Source organism: Kryptolebias marmoratus, linkage group LG1, assembly GCF_001649575.2.
Source record: "Kryptolebias marmoratus isolate JLee-2015 linkage group LG1, ASM164957v2, whole genome shotgun sequence".
NCBI lineage: Eukaryota > Metazoa > Chordata > Actinopteri > Cyprinodontiformes > Rivulidae > Kryptolebias > Kryptolebias marmoratus.
In genome coordinates this window covers 3,039,871-3,060,287 of record NC_051430.1, presented here as the reverse complement: position 1 = coordinate 3,060,287, position 20,417 = coordinate 3,039,871, and the positions used below count along the sequence as shown (strand labels likewise).

At 38.1% G+C, this 20,417-nt stretch overlaps 2 protein-coding genes across 2 annotated transcripts in view; both read left to right on the top strand.

Moving 5' to 3' along the window:
- npr3 (natriuretic peptide receptor 3) overlaps window positions 1-20,417 on the top strand; it is a 42,240-nt gene that overhangs the window by 11,315 nt on the left and 10,508 nt on the right. Inside the window, exon 2 of the mRNA XM_017435226.3 lies at window positions 17,834-17,956. Within this exon, the coding sequence (XP_017290715.1) occupies window positions 17,834-17,956 (123 nt within the window). The remainder of the gene's footprint in view (window positions 1-17,833; window positions 17,957-20,417) is intronic.
- LOC119616973 (THAP domain-containing protein 10-like) lies at window positions 3,813-7,109 on the top strand. The gene is made up of 3 exons (XM_037975350.1): window positions 3,813-4,841; window positions 5,173-5,290; window positions 6,907-7,109. Exons 1-3 carry the CDS (start codon window positions 4,591-4,593, stop codon window positions 6,928-6,930), a joined length of 393 nt encoding a protein of 130 aa, XP_037831278.1. The 5' UTR covers window positions 3,813-4,590; the 3' UTR covers window positions 6,931-7,109.

Genomic DNA, 20,417 nt, shown 5'->3' with positions numbered 1-20,417 from the left:
CTAAAGAGTACTTATTTCAGATTTTTATTCAATATATTTTTGATGAATTTTTAAAAAGTACATTTGGAATAATTATCGGCAAAACTCTACTAAAGGCATATATTTGAAGTATAAAATTTAATACCCTAAGATTTAGGTATATTTTAAATTACATTTGAATATACTTTGAGGTGTAGTTTTTATGAAGGTATCTCAGTATTTTGTTTTATATTTATTTTGGAAACTAATAAGTGTGGTAGAGTTATAAGCCTGTTACAGGATTTTACAGATGTATAAACTGTGCGAAGAGCCACTCTTGAAATTTCTCTTTCAATCTTTGAAATATATTAAAAATATTTTGTTAAGTATAAAATACATTTCTATTAAACACTTCAAACAAAAATGCACACAGCCTCCAAAACGTGAGTGTTGTTACAGCCAGCGTGCAGGTGATACACAAAAGTGTTTGCATTCAGCAAACTCTGAAGTACATGCACTTTATCTGTGGACTAAATCAAAAGTTATGAAAGCAGTGAAATGTTTCTTTGTTTCTTAATGACATGCTACTTTTTAATTGATTGTCACTTAAACTCCGCATTTCACTTTTCCTCATCATTTAGAAAAGAAGAAAGTTTGAAAAGCTCAACACTAAGTTTCTGACCAGCTAGATTCTAAAAGGTGAAAAAACAAAAACAGCTGGACTTCTATTCTGTAGTTGAAGACGCTTTGCTTCTCGTCCGAGGAGCTTTCTCAATTCAGAAATAGAGAGTGTGGAGCCAGTATAGAAGTCCAGTTGTTTTTGTTTTTTTAACCTTTTTTGAGTTTACCGTGGCCTGGATGACTGAGAATCTCCACCAGCATACTGACCAGCTGGGCACAGACTAACTGGTGTTGTTCACTTTCAGCCAATCAGAGTAGCTCACTGGATGCATCCACTTGCAAAGGCAGCAATACATTTTCATCAAAAATAGACAGTGTGTCAGTCATTGCTGTTAATTTTGACTTCTCTGTCAAACTGACATCCCAGTCTGACCTCTGTGACAATAGTCCAAATAACCAAACTGAAGTAACATGGTCCACCCTAAAACAACCACAACCAGAACAAACTTTGGCTGCTATTTGGAGGTAAGTTCTGATAATCCTGTTCCCTCTACTAGCTAGCAGTTGAAACCTAACTGCCTAAATGTTCTGTTTTGTATAAAGTAGGTCTTTGCTAATTTTATTAAGTCTTTCATGTATCAGCTTTGCACAAAGAATCGGTTCAGGGAGGAATGCAATCACTCTAGGAAACAATATGGACCAAAAAAGAAAATTGGCTAGGAAAAGAAGATGTGGAAGCCAAACACTGCATGCTAAAACTGCAAATCTGCTAAATCGATATAATGAATATATATATATATATATATATATATATATCAGTAAATTAAACAATGATGATACTCAGTTATATTTATCCATGGAGCATGATGACTCCAATGAGTTGCTTAGAGAACAAGAATCTTACAGACATAAAAAACAAAACAAAACAAAAATCTGTTTTTAAATTTGGACAAAAAAAAGGTGGTTTTTGGACACAAGCATGTTTGTAAACTTTTATTTACTCTAGATAGCACTGACTTGACCTTCAGTACTAATGTAAGTCACAGCAGCATTATTTTTGATAAGAATATGTTATTTAACTCTCAAATAAAAATGTTAGCAGGACTGCCTTCTTTCTCCCTTATGTTATTACTAAAATTAAAAATATCTTGTCTCAAAATGATGAAGATAAACTAGTTTATGGATTTAACACTTCTAGGTCGGACTATTTCATTTAGTTATTATCCAGTTAGATGTCTGTAAAATTCCACAGAACTTTCAGTTAATCCAAAATGCTACTGCCAGATAACTTTTATGAGAGATATTTTTCCAATTTTAGCTTTTCTGCATTGGCTCCCTGACAAATTTAGAATTTAAAATCCTACTTCTATCATACAATGTACTCAACAACCAAGCTCCGTCTTATATTAAAGATCTTATTGATCCATATTTTCCTAACACAGCACTTTGCTCTCAGACTGCAAGTTTACTTGTAGTTCCTAGAGTTTCTGAAAGTAGAATGGGAAGCAGAGCTTTCAATTCCCAGGCTCCTCTCTTGGAGAACTTCCAGTTTGTGTTCTTGAGGCGGACACTCTTTGTGCTTTTAAGACTAGGCTTCAGACTTCCCTTTTTGATAAATCCTGTAGTTAGGGTTGGCTTGGGTTTCCTATCCCTGCTACAAGTTAAGATTGCTGGGAAACATAGTGAAATAAATAAATTAATTAAATAATTAAACATATAACAAAGGTAAACATCCAAGACAGAGTCTCAGGAATGAAAAGCTGGACTGCACCAAGGTCTAACATGATCCACACCTACTGACTAAAGAAACTGACTGCTCTCCATGAATGCCTAGCAGAACAAATGAACCAGCTATTGATGGAAGGAACCCAACCTGAGTGGTTGACCCAAGGCCGGACAGTATTGATCATGAAAGCTCCTAGAAAGGGGCAATTCTATCCAACTACCAGCCAATCCCCCTCCCTCAGTACAATATGGAAGCTCCTGTCAGGCATTGTAGCTGCTAAGATGAATAGGCACATGGCTCAATACATGAGTGAAGCACAGAAGGGAATTGTCACCAACACCAAGGGAGCCAAGCACCAGCTACTAGTCAACAGAACCATAGCTCGAGACTGTAAGACCAGACACACAAACCTGTGCACTGCCTGGATTGACTAAAGGGAAAGCCTATGACTTGATGTCCCACACATGGGAATGTGGAAGAAAACTCTAGAGGCCAATTTAAAGCCAACTGCACAAGTCAGCATCAAATGCGGCATATACCAATGCAATGCTTTGTTCCCGCACCTGTTCTGCATGGCCTGAACCCCCTCAGCCAGATGATTACAAAGAATGACTATGGATACCGCTTCCAAAGTAGAGCAGTCATCACTCACCTCCTCTACATGAATGACATCAAGTCGTATGCCAAAAGTGAGCGAGACATCAACTCACTGATCCACCTCACCAGGATATAAAGCAAGGACATTGTTATGTTATTTGGACTTGATAAGTGGAGCCAAATGGTGTCCAAAAGAAGCAAGGTGATCACAACTGAAGGAGTTGAACTACCTGAAAGTAGCATTGCAGATGTTCAGGACAGCTACAAGTATCTTGGAATCCCAAAGTCAAATGGCAACCAGGATGAGGCCGCAAGGAAGTCAGCTACAACGTAATACCTACACAGAGTAAGGCAGGTCCTGAAGATCCACCTGAATGGTAGGAACAAAGTCCAAGCCATCAACACCTATGCAGTGCCAGTGATAAGATACCCTGCTGGTATAATAACCTGGCCAAAGGAGGAGATAGAAGTGACTGACATCAAGACACAAAAGCTCCTCACAATGCACGGAGGGTCCAGGGTGCTGGATTTAGGGGTTTCAAGTCCAGCACCCTGACTGTAAACAAAGGGAAAGAAAGGAGGCAGAGGACTAATGAGCATCAGAGCCACTATACAGGATGAAACAACTAAGATCCTGGAGTACATCAGGAAGAAAGCCCCCAATGATGATCCGCTAAGTGAATGTCTCAGGCAGCAGAAACCCAATGTGGAAGAGGAAAAAGAGAAACTCCCATGGAAGGATAAGCCCTTGCATGGCGTGTACCACTGGCAGATTGAGGAAGTGGCTGATATCAACAAATCCTGGACTCTAGAAAGGGCTGGACTAAAGGACAGCACAGAGGCACTAATCATGGCAGCACAAGAGCAGGCCTTAGCACAAGAGCAATAGAGGCCTATCATACCAGGCAGGACCCAAGATGCAGGCTGTGTAAAGATGCCCCTGAGCCAGTCCAGCACATAATAGCAGGATGTAAGATGCAGACAGGCAAAGCGTACATGAAACGCCATAACTGAGTGGCTGGAATAGTGCACAGAAACATCTTCTGAGTATGGACTGGAAGTCCTTCAGTGAAAGTGGGAGACTCCACCAAGGGTGGTGGGGAATGGCAGGGCTAAGATACTGTGGGACTTCCAGATCCAAACTGACATAAAGGTGATAGCTAACCAAGCAAACATTATAGTGATAGATAAGATACATAGAAAAACAATGGTGATAGATGTAGTAGTCTCAAGCGACTGTAACACCAGGAAAAAGGAGAAGCTATGTCCAGAAGATACTGCATTGAACCCTCAAGCTCTCAGGCCTCTGGTAGAGGACCTGAGCTTGAAGTGAAAGTGGAACGGCCCATGTGGAACAAATAGGGAAAGATGGAAGTTTTTCTTTTTTTTTTTTTTTTTTTTTTTTTAAAGAGCAAAGTGGTTACAAAATAATCTTTACACAATTGAATCTCAATAACATCAATATCATATATCTGTCGACAAAGTGAAATTTAACTCGGTGGATTTTATGAAAAAACGAATTTTGACCAAAAATTTTTAAGCGTCTGCTATGAACCGAAAGTTCCAATCGCGCGCTCGGTAACTCTCGGAAATCGTCGGTGATGACGTCAGCACAGGGAGACGTCCGCCATTGCTGTTCATGCTGGTATTGTATCAAGTGCATTGTATTGTAGTGTAAATAATACGAAATGCCGAACTATTGTGTAGTTGGATACTGCAACAATGTTGCCAACAGATCTTTGGGGATATCAACGTATGCTTTTCCAAAGGATGGTGCCATTAGACGTGCATGGATCCGCTTTGTCCAGCAAACCAGGGCGGATTTCCGCGAGCCAGGTTCGGGTGCAGTTGTTTGTTCCAGCCACCTCAAGGAGGATTGCTTTGAAATTCCCTGCCCTTCCGTCCGAAGTTGTGAGGAGGAAACCGGTTTCAGGAACAGGTATGCGGTCTCAGTTATTAAAAAAATTCATTTATTAAACATACTGAAAGCATTTTGTCATGCTTGCCTTATGAGCATTTGCTAAAATTCGTAATGGCGGTATAGCGCGACAAAAGCATGAATGGTGGCTGCTATTCCCCTTCTTACCCCTCTGGCTCTGCTGGGACATGGGGATTTTGAAAAATCTGTTGTTTTTTGTCAAGACCCCAGCAGTGAACCAACTTACTATATATAGACTATGTCATGCAAAGCAGCACAGAACTGAATATCATCATGGCAGGTTGGCATCGATCATTGTCGAAGAATATAAAATTGGCATTCTCACTTCCAGGGTAATAAAGAAAAGAAAAGCTAATGCCGTGCCAACCATAGGGGGCGTTCGCCGAGTTGACATAGCACCACCAACTCCCAGGAATTCTGCAGCAGTTAGAAAACGGGAGCAACTTCAGGTGAATTTTTTATTAGAATTTAAAAGACTTCTTGCATGATATAATACTGCATATGTATGTATACTACATATTGGGGAAACTAGCCACACACTTAGAAAATGCACAAATGGCCACAAGGCAACCATACGTTATAAACAAATATTTCTACCTGTAGCTGTCAGAGCATTTTAATTTGGACAAGCACTCTATCACTCATACTCCAAGGACATTTGTTAATACCAATCAAAGGAAGATTGCTGAACAGGGATTCATTGCGAAGTTCAACACCTTAAATTTTGGCATGAAACGTGATGCTGGATTTCTTACACACTATACATATTTTTTGCTAGTTTTAATATATAACATATTGTTATAAATATTTTTCCCATGGTAAGAACTATCTACATGTGTTTTTTAACCTCTGTGCCCTCTCATTCATTGCCAGTGAGACAGTCATGGCGGTGCGCTTGGGACTCCCTTTGCTGACGTCATACACAAATGAGCCTCGTTTGCGTGTCTGAGACAATTGGCTCTATTATGTTTTCGGAAAGCCGTCGGAATGGTCTACAAAATTCAATTTTTTTACAGTTATTAGGTTGACTAATCTCCATCCGACGGCATGAACTTATTATTTGTTATAAAAAGAACCAGAAACGACGATTATATGATATTCAACAAAAGACAAGGTTTTTGCTCTTTAAGACAGACAGCTATAGTGCTTTAATGTAAAAACATTTTTGACTATAGCAATATGTGTTGAAAAATGGGCAGTGTGGCTCATAAAGAGCACGACTTTGCCATGCTCTGCATTGCCTGCAATGTATTGCAATGGAAACCCATCTTTATAAAAAGACTATTCACCTCTAACCAAGTGTATTTATTAACAAAACCAATGCATCTTTATCTTCTTTCTCTAGTTTCTCCCAAAAAGCAGAAAGTGCATGGTCCCATACACTACCATAATAATTTTTATTTTTATTTTTCTATCCAGAATGGCAAGTGAGTTATGTCATAACTCCTACATAAAACCCTGTATAAAGAAAACAACACGAATAACCACCAGTGGTCTCATTTATGAAAGACTGTAGGATTCATACTAAAAGTGTATGTACGCCCAAAAGGCAAAATGGTGTACGCCAAAAAAAATCAGATTTATAAAACCATGCGCACACACACCAGCAAGCAATTTCCCTTTATAAATCACACCTATACCTTAAAGTTTGCACACAATGTCCCGCCTCAGGTTCTGCCCTCCACACGCCCACATTCAACCATAAATGGTCAAAGCAAAGCACCTCATGAACGTTAAGGTGTATTTAAATGAGCCAGCTGATCAATGTTATTTCATGGTTACCAATGGCAACCAAGGAGAAAAGAGCAAAGAAACAAAATTTCACAGAGGCAGAAATCAATGTGCTGGTGAATGAAGTGGAGAACAGAAAAAATACAATTTCTGGGTGCCACAGTAGTGGTGTTACAAAAAATGCTCCTTTTCCACCGGCTCTAAAGGTCCCGGCTCCACTCTACTCGGCTTGCTTTGTGTGTTTCCACCGGCATATATATATATATATATATATACCATAATTATGAAGATACTTTTATAGATGTTTTGTTTCCATCATATACCTTTTTGTTAGGATATGCACAACAAGACAGACTGAGATTGCTCTTGGTCTAAGAAAACAGCCTGAGAAGATCAGCACACCCATTAAAAGGATAAAGGGCCACATGTTCATCAGGTAAGTTCTATTACTTTCCTAATGGGTCACAACATTTAACAGTGGGATTTGTCTCCAACATTACAAGGAAATTTTTCCTTTTTTTCCAAAGACAGAAGATTCATAGACCAAGCATCTGGTTCTGATCATCAGGCAGATGATGACCTTAATGACACCACAGAACACAGGAAGTCAACAAAACCCTGACATTGTAGGTCAAATATTTTTTAGCTGTTAGTTATGTACTCAGATAAAAAATCTTTTTCTTTTGCACTAACCCTTTTTTATTTTTTCACAATTTTCACCATTTTAAAGAGTCTCAGTACAGACATCCAAAGGTTAACTGAACATATTTGTAAAAAAGCTTTTCTTTCTTCAATTTTACCATCACAAGACATATAGTACCAAATAATCTTGGGCTTGTATGTCTTAAAGTACAATGCTCTCTTTTGTAAAATATCAGTCCATATGGAGAAAAACATGTCTGTTTTTTGTAAATGTGTGTAACATCTCAGTCAATGTAAAGCTAATGTGTAATCCTTTCTTCCAGAATGCCTGGTATTCCTTCTTGGAACAACTGATGAAGAATGACTGCGTGGCTCCTGGAACAGAGGAAGATGTTGGATTTCTTCATGGTAAATGGTAAAATCAGGATATGAGGAATTAGTTTCTGCATGCTGAATGCTTTTTTAACTGTGATTTAGGATTTTTGTTGTTGATGTTGTTGAAAGATTTTAATTTTTGCCTTGTAATAAAATAAACTGGAACCATGTGTTTACCACTGCCCAGATTACATTTAATCTGCCTTTTTACACAGACAGGGAATCCATACTAACCAACCAAATCTCTGCAGCTATCAGCTTTTTAAAATGGTAAATAGACTGTACTTCTATAGCGCCTTTGAAGCCAACCAAATGACTCAAAGCACTTCTCAACACAGTCTTCCCTCAATTACCCATCCACACACACATTCATACAGCATTTTACTACATCTCTACAAAGCTAATGTGAATAAATCCTTCCATAGAGTCTAATCAGAGCTTTATATCACATTCATATACCAATGGGGCACATCAGAGGCAACAAGGGTTTCAGTGTCTCGACAGGGACACTTCATACCACCAGGAATTGAACTTTTGACTCTTTCATTGGAGGATGCCCTAACCACTGATCCACAGCCACCCTTGTAGTTTAAATTGATCATGTATACTACCAAATATGTCATTGATTTACTAATTACATGAAAAGAAAAGCTGTTTTGTTAAAGAGATATAATAAATATTTAAAATAAAAGCCATATAAAACCAGTTACTAAACTACATTGTGTTTTAGAAATATAAATAAATTTCCAACATAATTAGAATGTTTTTTTTTTAACTGATGGCTATATTTAGGCATTAATGCATGAATCACAGAAGTATGTGTCAAAAAAGGATAGTCTGGTCATTTTTAAAATGATGTTCTGTCTAACTGTTAGTTAGTACTTCATCAGCTGTGACATCAGTCATGCAGCAAATGGATAATGGAGAAAAAGGAAGTCTTCCTACAGGCTAGGCTTATGGCTACTCAAATGAGGGCCTGTTTTATGTCATTTATAAGACTTATAAAACAACTTATACTTGTGTGAAAGAACACTACATTAGCTAATATTAAACCTCTACACTTCTGCATCACATCACTGGTCAGCTGTGGTTCCGTGGTCAGAGCAGGCGTCCTCCAATGTGAGAGTTGGAGGTTTGAGTACTGGCAGGAGTCACATCTCAAAGTGTCCCTGGGCAAGACAGTGAACTCCTCATGGCCTCCGATGTGTGCCCCATCGGTGTATGAAGGGAGTTTAAAGCCCTGATTAGTCACCAAAGAATGATTTATTCAGATTAGCTTTGTAGAGATTCAGTGCTGCATGAATGTGTGTGGATGGGTAAATGAGGGCATAGATTGTGTTGTAAAGAGCTTTGAGTGGCCTGATTAGCTAGAACGGTGCTAAATGAGTGAAGTGAGATTTATTTATATAGCACTTTTCAGCAACAAGGCGACCCAAAGTGCTTTACAACAGAAACAAAAACAGAATCCAATACAGCAGGTACATAATGAAACACAAAAAAGAAAAACACATCAATCATGTATAATCTAAATGAAATATAGGATAACCTAAGTAAAACCTTGAAACTAAACATATCTAAACATGAGCTAAGGCAGTCAAAATAGCAGCTAAAATAATCTAAATAAAATTATGATAAAGTTAAAGCTGAACTAAACAACAATTAGGAATCTAACAATAAACAAACAAAATATAAGCTAAGATAAACTAAATTAAACTAAATGTACAGGAAGGCTCAATAAGCTATGTAAGTACAGTGCATTTATTTAATTTGTCGCTGTTTTCTCAACCGAACAACATCTGTGTTACTACAGGACTGCATCTGCACTGAGCATAGACTGGTACATGCTGATGGTGCTGAGGCTGCAGGTGAAGAAGCCTGCCTCATCAGCATGTTCAGTCAGTCTAAAACTTTACTCAATTCTCAGCGAACGGATACATTCATCAGAGTCACGGTCTCTACACTCAGTACACATACATTTATACAGTAACAGGATTGTTGTTTAATGGAGAAGACTTCTGCCCTTTTCTCCATACTCCATGTGTAGTGTTCTTGGTCTTGCATGGTGGGTGCGTTTGTGTTCTGTTTTGTTTCTGTAATCGCTCCTTGTCAGGCACTTCTGTGATGGTGTAGGGCAGAAGACTCTGTCTGAGAAGGACAAAGAGAAGAATACAGTGAAAACTGTGTTTGATATAATGGAGTGTCAGCAGTTGCTGGAATGAACTTCCTGAATTTAAACCATTGTCTTATTTTATTAGAATCATCACAACACCATGCTCTGATCACAACATGGCTGATAAGGCACTAACTATTGACAACTATCAGACAGAACATCACTTCAAAATGAACAGAATATCCTTTTAACTGTACTTTGGCATTGTTCTGGTTTAGCCTGCAAAAGCACACAAAGCATACATGAATTTGTGCTTTGCAACAACTTATGTAGCACCAGCCCAAAAACTCTTAAAGATATGAGAAGTTACAAAACTTACTTATTATATTAGATAGTTTAATTAATGCAGAGCAGCTATCCAGTTGCCAGAATTCCAACTGCAAATACAGATTGTCCCATGTTTAATGAACAAGTCTTTGTGTATATTGTCATTAAAATCACTTGCCTTTGTTTGTTGTAGTATAGGAAAGTATTTGCAGCAAAGTACCTAGGAGGCTTGCAAAGAAGGCTTTGACCCTTCAAGAGGCGAGTCTGTGTCAGCAACTGTAGCTTATTTATATAACTGTGCTTATGTAGTTATTGTAGTTTTCCTAGTTTTAGAACAATGCCCATTCTTTCAAAATTAGTAAAGCTTTTCCTAAAATATTCCACATAATGATTTTTAATGATAATTTAGCCATCAGGTGTGGCTAAAAAAATAATTATAGAGGCTTCTCTACCTCTTTTCATCTCTCTCTCTCTCTCTTTTGAGGGCTTCAGGAGGGTAAATATAAGCTGAAGCTTGGTCTTTGAGAGCGTTTAATGTTTGAGGTAAAAAATTATATTTTATTCTGAATTTGACAGGGAGCCAATAGAGAGAAGCTAAAACTGGAGAAATATGATCTCTCATCCTAACTCTCATCAGAACTCTGGCTGCAGCATTTAGGATCAACTGAAAACTTTTTAAAGAGTTTTTTGGACACCCTGATTATAAAGAATTACAATAGTCCAGCGTAGACGTGATAAATTCATTAACAAGCTTTTCTGCATCATTTTTGGGTCATTTCTAATTTTAGTAACATGTCTTTCATTGTTGGGCTCATAAGAAACTTCTAAAATCATGAAAAAATATTTATATACGCCCATGAGCTAAAAAGTTGGACAATTCTTATTATTCATTTATGTAAATATTACAATGCACACCTACATAGGCTGTTTTACATAGTTAACCACTTGATCATTCAAAGTCATAGAAATACAATTAGGTATTATAATTGTTGAAAGAAAATGAGCAAACAATGTAAACATGTAAAAAATACTATTGATAAGTGGACTTCCAGCTTAATTTCTCTATTTACTCTTTGCATTAAACAGTAAAATAGTATGCTTGATTAGAATTTTATCTGTACAACAGTATAGTATCAGATCATACTGTCACCATCAACTTGATATTGATGAGCAAATACAATTTGCCTAAGAAAATAGTTCCAAAATTACAAATGAATAATATCCATCCATCCATCCATTCTCTTCCGCTTATCCGGGGTCATTCGTGAACAAGACCCCGAGATACTTAAACTCCTCCACTTGGGGCAGGACATCCTCCCCGACCCGGAGAAGGCACTCTACCCTTTTCCGGCTCAAGACCAAATGAATAATATGAATAATATGTATATGATAAATATTGTTTATATGATAAGACAAAAATAGAAAGAACTTTTTTTGATGTACACAGTTAAATTAAAGTCAAATTATGCAGTTAGATTCTGTTAAACATCAAATCAAAGTAGTGTTTTTCAACTGAAACACTGAATAATTGCAGTTTTTATGTTTCTGCCTGTTTGTATTTGTAGTACTGAATTCATACATCTGTATGTCACAGTGTGTTGGTTATCAGGGCCCAAGGCTCAGACTCAAAGGCAAATTATTAGTAAAACGGAAATTTTATTAAAGAAACTAAAAGGCTGATGAATCAGCAAACCACAAATGACTGGAACAGAAGGATAAACATCTGAAACGGAATGACAAGAAACAGAAGCAGGAAGCAAACATATGATGGAAAGATGAAGTGAACTGGAAGTATAAGTATGCTGAGAGGTGAGATTACTAATTGAGTCAACAGGTATGCCTGATAAACAGAAGGCAAGCATGACTGAGGGAACTATTGCAATGCTGGCCATTAATACAGATGGAACTAAACAAACTAAAAATACACTGAACACGTGAAAATCTGTAAATACAAGAAAACAACTGAAAAACTAAATGCAAACACAAAACCCTTTCAGTTTCACATTGTTCAAACTATAAAGGCTCTTTATACTTCAACTGGTTATCCTCAAATTATTGTGTGGAAGTGTTTAACTTGCTGGATGATGAATGGTTTATTTAAGACCAGTACTTTACCTGTCTATTATAAAAGTGCTGTTATCAGAATGTCATAGAGGTTTCCCCCAGCGTATTATAAGCCTGGCGGGCCGCCAGGCTTTACTGCCCCCGCCACTAGGCGAAGCGCCGCTTGTTTGTTTTAAAATATGTTATTTTTTTATACACATTTTTTTTCTACCCGCAGCGCGTATACTTGATGTGTTGATCATCGCGCGAGGGTACTCAAACCAACCAATCGCACTGTCCCCGCCCCTCTGCAAAGGTCCCGCGCGGTGTCACGCCGCGTGGTCGTGCACCTCCCAATTTTTGTACGTTCACACGCCGCGCTCCATTCAAAATGGACGATTTTGGTTCTTTAGTGGAGCTGGTTCGTTTGTATCAGCATTTCTATGATCCCTCTGTGAAAGATCACAAAGATAATCAAACAGTTCAAAACTCACGGAAGGAGATTACTGCTGCAGCCAATAAAAAGGAGTGGTTATAGAAATATTAGTTCTATGATGGGCGAATCACAACTAAAGAAAATAAATCAATGAAAGTCAAACTGAATGCTTTAGGTTTAAACATCTTCTCTGTATCACAGCCAGAAAATCTGCGCTCTTTTTTACCGTATTTCCACTGGTTACGTAGCTTACTGCCCCCTGTCTTTTCGGAGAAAACTGCACCGACATAAGCGCCAAGTATAAACGTCTCCACCGCGTGTTCAGGTCCGCGCGCTGTTCGTGGAGCCCTGCGTGACACTACAAAGCACGACTATAGGCCGAGCCTCCTTCAGCTACCGCTGAAGTTAGCTCGCCGTCGGAGCCGCAGCAATAAACATCTAACGAGCGGGTTTAACCAACAATGGTTAGTTGAGCTAAAATTCAGCAGGTGGCTTTACAAGACCGAATATGATAAGCATGTTTTGTACTTAGTGAAAATATTAATATGATGATATAAAATAAATATAATAACATGCAGCCTGTGCCACAAAAAGCACAGTACAGTACAGCATCTGTCTGTCTGTCAGAGTTCTCTGTTGTTATTCATTGGCCTTGTCGTGAGACGTGTGTTGGTGTATTTTGTATTTGTAAATGTGACTTAAATTAGGATTCAAATTAGGTGCAAACAATTTGTATTTATTTTAATTGTATTTTTGTTTTAAAATGTATTTCATAAAAGCCTTTTTGTAAAACTGTAGTTGTGTAAATATTTGACACAAATATCTTACAATATCAAATAATAAATAGCCATATTTTCAACTTTAATTATTTTTTTGGTGGTTGGGGTGCCGTTCGCCTGCACCCCAACCACCAGGCTTAGCCTCTTTTCTAGGGGAAACCCTGATATTGGATTCATACCTGGTACGTACCGAGTACAAACTGGGTATGCGCTGGGTACTTACAGGATACAAAACGAATACATATCTGGTATGTATTTGGTGCTTACCTGGTCCATAATAGGAAATACAGGACACTTACCTGGTACTTACCTTACTTACTAGGTACTCGGTATGTACTATGTAGGTACCAGATGTATACTGGGTATGTACCTGGTACATTCCAGAAAGGTACCTAGTAGGTACATGCTAATAGGTACCTGATAGGTATATACCGAGTAGGGACTTGGTAGGTACCAGGTATTTATGTATTAGATACATACCTGGCAATTATGGGGACCACCCTGTATCATATAGTGACTTGTTACCCTGTATTTACCAGTTACTTACCTGGTAGGTACCTGGTACTTTCAAGGTACTTACCAGTTACTTACTCAGTAGATACCTGGTACATTCCAGTACCATATGTACCTGGTACTTATGGGAACTGGGTTGTATTATGAAGTGACGTGTTACCCTGAGTATGTACCTGCTACTTACCCAGTATATAGAGTGTGTACTTGTACCTACCCATTACATACAGGGTATATAACTCATACTTTGTATGAACTGGGCACTTACTGATATGTATGTGGTACTTACCTGGTACGATGTACCAGGTAAATACTCGGACCCTATCTCTTGTGATCCGTTTATCATTTTAGATCTTAAGTGTCTCGCAGCATAGTCTACGATTTACTGCATAATTTCAATTACTTTAAGGTTTAGTCATAAAAAGTGGAGACAAAGATGTGCAACCAAGGACAAAGCTTACAATAATAATCAAGAAAATTATCAAATTTTTCAGAAGCCATATGTTTTGGTAAATGGTATTATTGATGTCAGCTAAGTCATGGGTTTAAATGAAAACAGATTTATTTCAGCGTTTTCTCCACCTTAATCTTTTTACATCTTTGACATACAAATGCAACACATTATTTCTGTATCAGTCAGATGGACCTCTGAAGCCAACCATTTGCAATTGTTTTAATGTTTCAAGTTTACAACCCAAACAGGGAATTTGACATACACTTTTCTTGGTCAATAAGTGCACCGTGTCTGGCCCCAGTCCTGAATTAATTTGTACCTAGCATCAGAGCAACAGCAAAAAGGAAAATTCAGGCATTTTGACATATTGCTGGCTGCAGCACTGCCTCATGGACTGGACTGCAGGTTATACACAGGGCAGTAGTGTGTGTGGAGGCCAGTGTAATTAAAGGGTGCTATAGTGCCGACAGGACTGAAGTGAAGTTTGTCCCACTGACTCAAGGATTTTTCAGGAGGTATGTTTAGGTGACAGAGCTGTGAGGAATGTTCCAGTGAGACTCTAAATTTCCCTTATTAATGGAGACCTTGAGGTTACTCTTGGTTCAGTTGCAAGCCTTGTTTGCGTAGATACTTGTTTATAGGTTTGTTTATGTCAAATTACTAGGATACCAAAGAAAAGGTTTAGCCAAGCCAAGCAATTCCTGACATTGACTGTTTTAATTTCTTCATTTTTATGTCATGTTACTTCAAATGAGTCACTGTCAAGAAAATTCAGAAACAAAATCTTGTAAATTTTGTTTTTTGTTGTTACATTGTAATGTCTTGACTTTGTGAAGCACTTTGTTTTATGTCTTGTAAAATTTGTTTATTATGACTTACTTGACATTGCATTATTTAATAAATTGTGTAACACATCAAATGGAATTGAGTGTCAGTTTGATTTGGGTCCCGAGTAACTTATTTTGATTGATTACATCCATTAGATTATTAAACAAAAACAAACAAAAATGAGAGGACTACATTCAACACCATCCAAGATCTCTGAATAATAAGACATAAAATTGAAATTCAATTCAGTTCAGCTGCAATATTTGTCACTTGTGGGGCAATTTGATGTGCAGCAGTGGGAGCATAAACAATTATCATACATTCAACATCCAACAAAATCAAATATATAATTCATAAATACAAAGTTTATGAACCATCTGAAAGAATGATGTCAAAAATGTGGTTTGTTCAGCACAGTTTGACAGCATTCAGCCACCTATTCTATCAGGTGCTGCCCTAATTTAGGTTTTACATTAGGTCACATTGTCAGTCAGAGCAACCATAGTCCTGATGCTGTCCCAAACTGAGCTCCTTTTGTACAGACAACAGCTCAGCGATATTCCCTATTTTAAAAGTCTTGTGGTTTTTTGTAGTTGTCTGTTTATTCACAGTTTACTTGGGGTAAGTTTTGACAATTTTTACAGGGATAGCATTATCCTCACAGTAAGATATCCAAGAACTGACCATATCAGTGAGTTTGTCAATGTCACCTGAGGAATCACTGAACTCCTCCTAGGTTGTGCTGTCCAGGAAGTCCTGCAGAAACAGTATGGCCTCCTCAGACCACACTTTCATTTTCCTTGTTGTCACTTTTTCTCTCTGTAGAAATGTATGGTATGTAGGAATCAAACACACACAATTGTGGTCGACTGACCACAGCAGGGGAAGTGGAATTGATTTATAGACATTTTCAATAGACTCATAACATCGGTCAAGAATCTTGTCTCCCCTGGTGGGACAGGAAACATACCAGTGAAAATGAGCGTTTTATCCAGTTCGCAGTGATTAAAATCACCTTAATTCAAGTTTGGAGAATTTGGACATCAAGACTGAAGTTTCTTTACGGTTTGAGGAGTAATCTGAATTAACTCAGAAATCTGAGTTAATTCATGCAGCAAGACTGCTCCTTTGTACAGGCGACTCCAAGGGACTTGAAAGACATGTTTAACACTGGATGCCCTTCCTGAGACAACCAGGGCTTGAACCCACAGGATTACAAGATCCTGGCACTGACCATTGAGAAGCTGGGCCACCTCAATAACATTAATAATTTGCTGAAGAGTTAAAAGAATGTGAAAAGGGGAAAAAATATGCCAGAGTATTTTAGATATGTATTTTGTTTGCACGTCTTATTTGAAGATAACCCAAAATCAGAGATAATAGAAATACAGTCCTGCTCACCATTATTGGCACCCCTCCATGATTTGCATAGCTGAGTGAATATCTTCATGATCATTCATTGGTTAATTCATGTCATATGTGTGGAGGCAGTCCATCACAAGTGATCTTTATGTGTGATTTGCAACAGGTGAGCCAAATTGGGTTTTCATATTGATTTGCAGCAAAGGGTGCCAATACCATTGGCATAGTAAAAATTATGTTTTTCTTTGTTTTCCTCATAATGTTAATCTTTTTAAATGTTTTTGATCATTTGCTGTTTTGCATCAAGCACAAGCTATCAGCAATAAAATGTTGTTTCACTTCATGAATTTCCTTCAGTAAATATTCCATTATATGTACTTAAATTTCATGGGTGCCAATAATGGTGAGCAGGACTGTATGTCAGTTTGTTAATTTTGTCATGTTTTAATTTAGCAATATCGGTTAAACTGAATCCTCCTGAATCTTTATCAATATGACAATGTGTTTATAATGAACATCAAAATACTGAATCTGATGCCTTTAAAGGCTGCGCCCCTTCAAATGCATCGACAGGTGTGCCTCCAAAGAACTCAAATGATGTCAACTACTCTATCAAAAGCTTCCAGACATGACATCATCTGGGCTTTCCCAAACTGTTCAAAGGCAACGTCATTTTAGTGTGCGTAAACTTGTGACATTGAAGAAAGTAAAAAAAACATTCTCTAAAAAATTCTCTCACTATTTATGCTTTATTATCTAATTATTCAGTTGTGAGAAGCTTGTGGGAGGAAAGTTTTACAGTTTAAAGGCAATGCTACTAGTTACTAAAGAAATGGATGAAAACTTGTGACTCTGAGGAAAGTAATAAAAAAAACTCTGCCTCATTATTCAGACATTTAACATATAGAAATAATTTTGAGAATCCTAACTGACTTAAAACAGAAACGGCTTAGTCTGATTTAATGTCAGATGGTGAGAAAACATGGTTATGTGTCTTTTTTACTGTGTATGTAAACATCTGGTTTCACTGTTTATTAGTAATATATTTTGTAATACATTTTGTCATTGAATTTGGACTTTGTAATGATGGCAACCAGAAACTCCTAACTCTGTCAACAGCGTTTTATAAATTTGATTTAATTTCTATTATATTTCGGCTTAATTCAGTGTTCACATTATGTATATATGCAAAGCTGCTCTTCCAGCTACTTGCCAATTCTTAATTTATTTGTGTTCTGTAACCTTTTTTGACTGCAATGTCATCTCATAAATAAAGAAAGTCTTTTTCTCAGAAATAAAAAAAATCTTTATTTTTAACAACACATCGGTTTTACATAGATTTGTTTTATGTTGTATTCATACACACTTATGATTGTCTGTGTTATCTTTTCTTAGTGGTGATCATGTGTGCTGGAGCAGACAGAATTCGAGAGATCATGCTTGCAGCTCACAAACAACAGCTGACCAATGGTAGCTACATATTTTTTAATGTTGATCTCTTCAATGCCTCTTCTTATGGTAAGCTGACATCTAATTACTTCAATGTGTTTTACTAATTAATCCAAATGTATTATTTTACATGTTCAGTCTTGTGGATGATTTAGTTTGTGCAGTGCAAATATTATACCCAGTCACAAATTTTATAAAGTTTTGAGTCTGTTACTTGCCATAATCATGTCATTTGTCATTTTTAAAATATGTATGGTCAGTAGAATAATATTAATAGTTCATCCATCTTTTTTTTTACCAACTTTTTCAAGACAGAACTATTGACATGACATTCTCAGTAACTGACAATTTATTTTCCAGTTAACTTAAAATTACTATCTCACTAGGCTGAGACTGTCTGCAACTAGTTGGAACAGTGGACAACAGGTGCAAACGCACAACAAATGGCTAAACATGCTGCAAACAGCTAAACGCACTTCAAACACATCAAGGATGCAAACTCCAAAACACACAAACACAAAAAACAAATGCAAAGAAAAAAAAGCTGCAATCACAGAAAATATACGGAAGCAAAAGGAAAAATGCTGCAAATACCACAAACATTAATGAGCCCCCAAAACACCAGCAAGTAAGAAAAAAGCTGCAAACTCACTTCACAAAATGGAAGTGCACCAGACCAGTAAGGAGACTCAAGGTTGGATATTCACTCTCTGCAGTATCTTCCTGCCATTTGACCCAGTTCTGGCAGTGAGATGTCAGTCAGCTCACCTCCGTGTGCTTCCTCCTAAACACGGTGGACACTTGAAAAACAAAAATTAAATAACCTCCATGTCATGTGAACTTCTGACCAAGAGTTAATGTTGAATTGTTTCACTAGACTGGAAAAGTAAGACACACCTAATTTTTTCAGATTTTAAAGCATTTTTTATTTTAAAAGATTGGCACCAACACACTTCTCCTCCATTCCTCAGGTATTTTATCACTTTCAAAAATGGCATTTGATAATTGAGTCAGAAATCTCACTTCCCTCTCTCCTGGACATTTCCATCCCTCCACTGGTATACCATCAGGTCCAACTGTCTTCCCCTTCATCTTTTTCAAAGCTTTCTGAACTTCATCCTCACTCTTTTCCACTTCCTGGTCCACAGTTTCCATGACCTCTACTCTTGTTTCCATTTCATTCTCTTCATTCATTAGCTCCTCAAAGTACTCCTTCCATCCTCCCATCCCACTCTCCTCTCTTGTTAGAACATTACCATTTCTATCTTTAACAAGCCTAACCTGCTGCACATTCTTTCCAGCCTGGTCCTTCTGTCTTGCCAGTTGATACAAGTCCTTCTCTCCCTCCTTAGTGTCCAGCCTCTTGTACAACTCATCATACACCACCTGTCTTGCCTTTGCTATCTCCTTCTTTGTCCTACATTGCATCTCCTTATGTTCCTGTCTACTCTCTTCAGTCCTCTCACTGTCCCATTTCTTTCTGGCTAACTTCTTCCTCTGGATGACTTCCTGCACTTCACCATTCCACCACCAGGTTTCCTTATCATCTTTTATCTTTCCATTTGATACACCAATTTCTTTCCTACCTGTCTCTCTAATCACTGTAGCTGTAGTAGTCCAGTCATCTGAAAGCTTTTTCTTACCATCCAGAGCCTTTAACAGCTCCTTTCTGAACTCCTCATAGCATTCTTCCTTCCACAACTTCCACCATTTGCTCCTCTTCTCTAGCTTAACTCTTCTCCTCTTCTTCACCACAACAGTCATCCTCCACTCCACCATCTGATGCTGTCTGGCCACGCTCTCCCCTGCCACAACCTTACAGTCTGTAATCTTCCTCAGGTTACCTCTTCTACACAGAATGTAGCCTACCTGTGTACTCCTGCCTCTACTCCTATAGGTCACCCTGTGTTCCCCCCTTTTTTTGATAATAGGTGTTGACTACAGCCATTTCCATCCTCTTGGCAAAATCCACCACCATCTGTCCTTCCTGGTTCCTTTCCTTGACACCAAGGCCCGGTCCCAATACTCGCACTTCCACCCTTGTTCCACCCTCGTGTCCTTCAAATGCACGTTCATGATGAAGGGTTTGAGTGCGTAGTGTATCCCAATTCTCCGGAGTGCTCTTTAGCCCCGCCCTCTTTGTGTACTAAGCCTGCATCCAGGCAGCCTTCGGCGAAGTGTTTACCCACAATTCATCGCTGCATGTGACGTTTAAAATTTTTTTTTCATTATCTTTATTTACAATGAAAGGGTTTTGAAATAAACGGCAGAAATATGGCAGTGGTGACAGAGCGAGCTGCGTCTGTCACGAAAAAAGCAGTTTTCAAATGTAAACTATTGAATTAATTCTTGTTTCACTCTGCTGTACAGGTGTGAATCACTGGCGGCGCCAGGGGGGCGCTAGGGGGTGCTATAGCTCCCCCTGGAAAAGTCATAGCACCCCCGTAGCACCCCCAAGCAAAGGCATAACCGGGGTATGTGTGGGACATGTCCCCCACTTCCCTTATGTATGCCCTATATCCCCCGCACT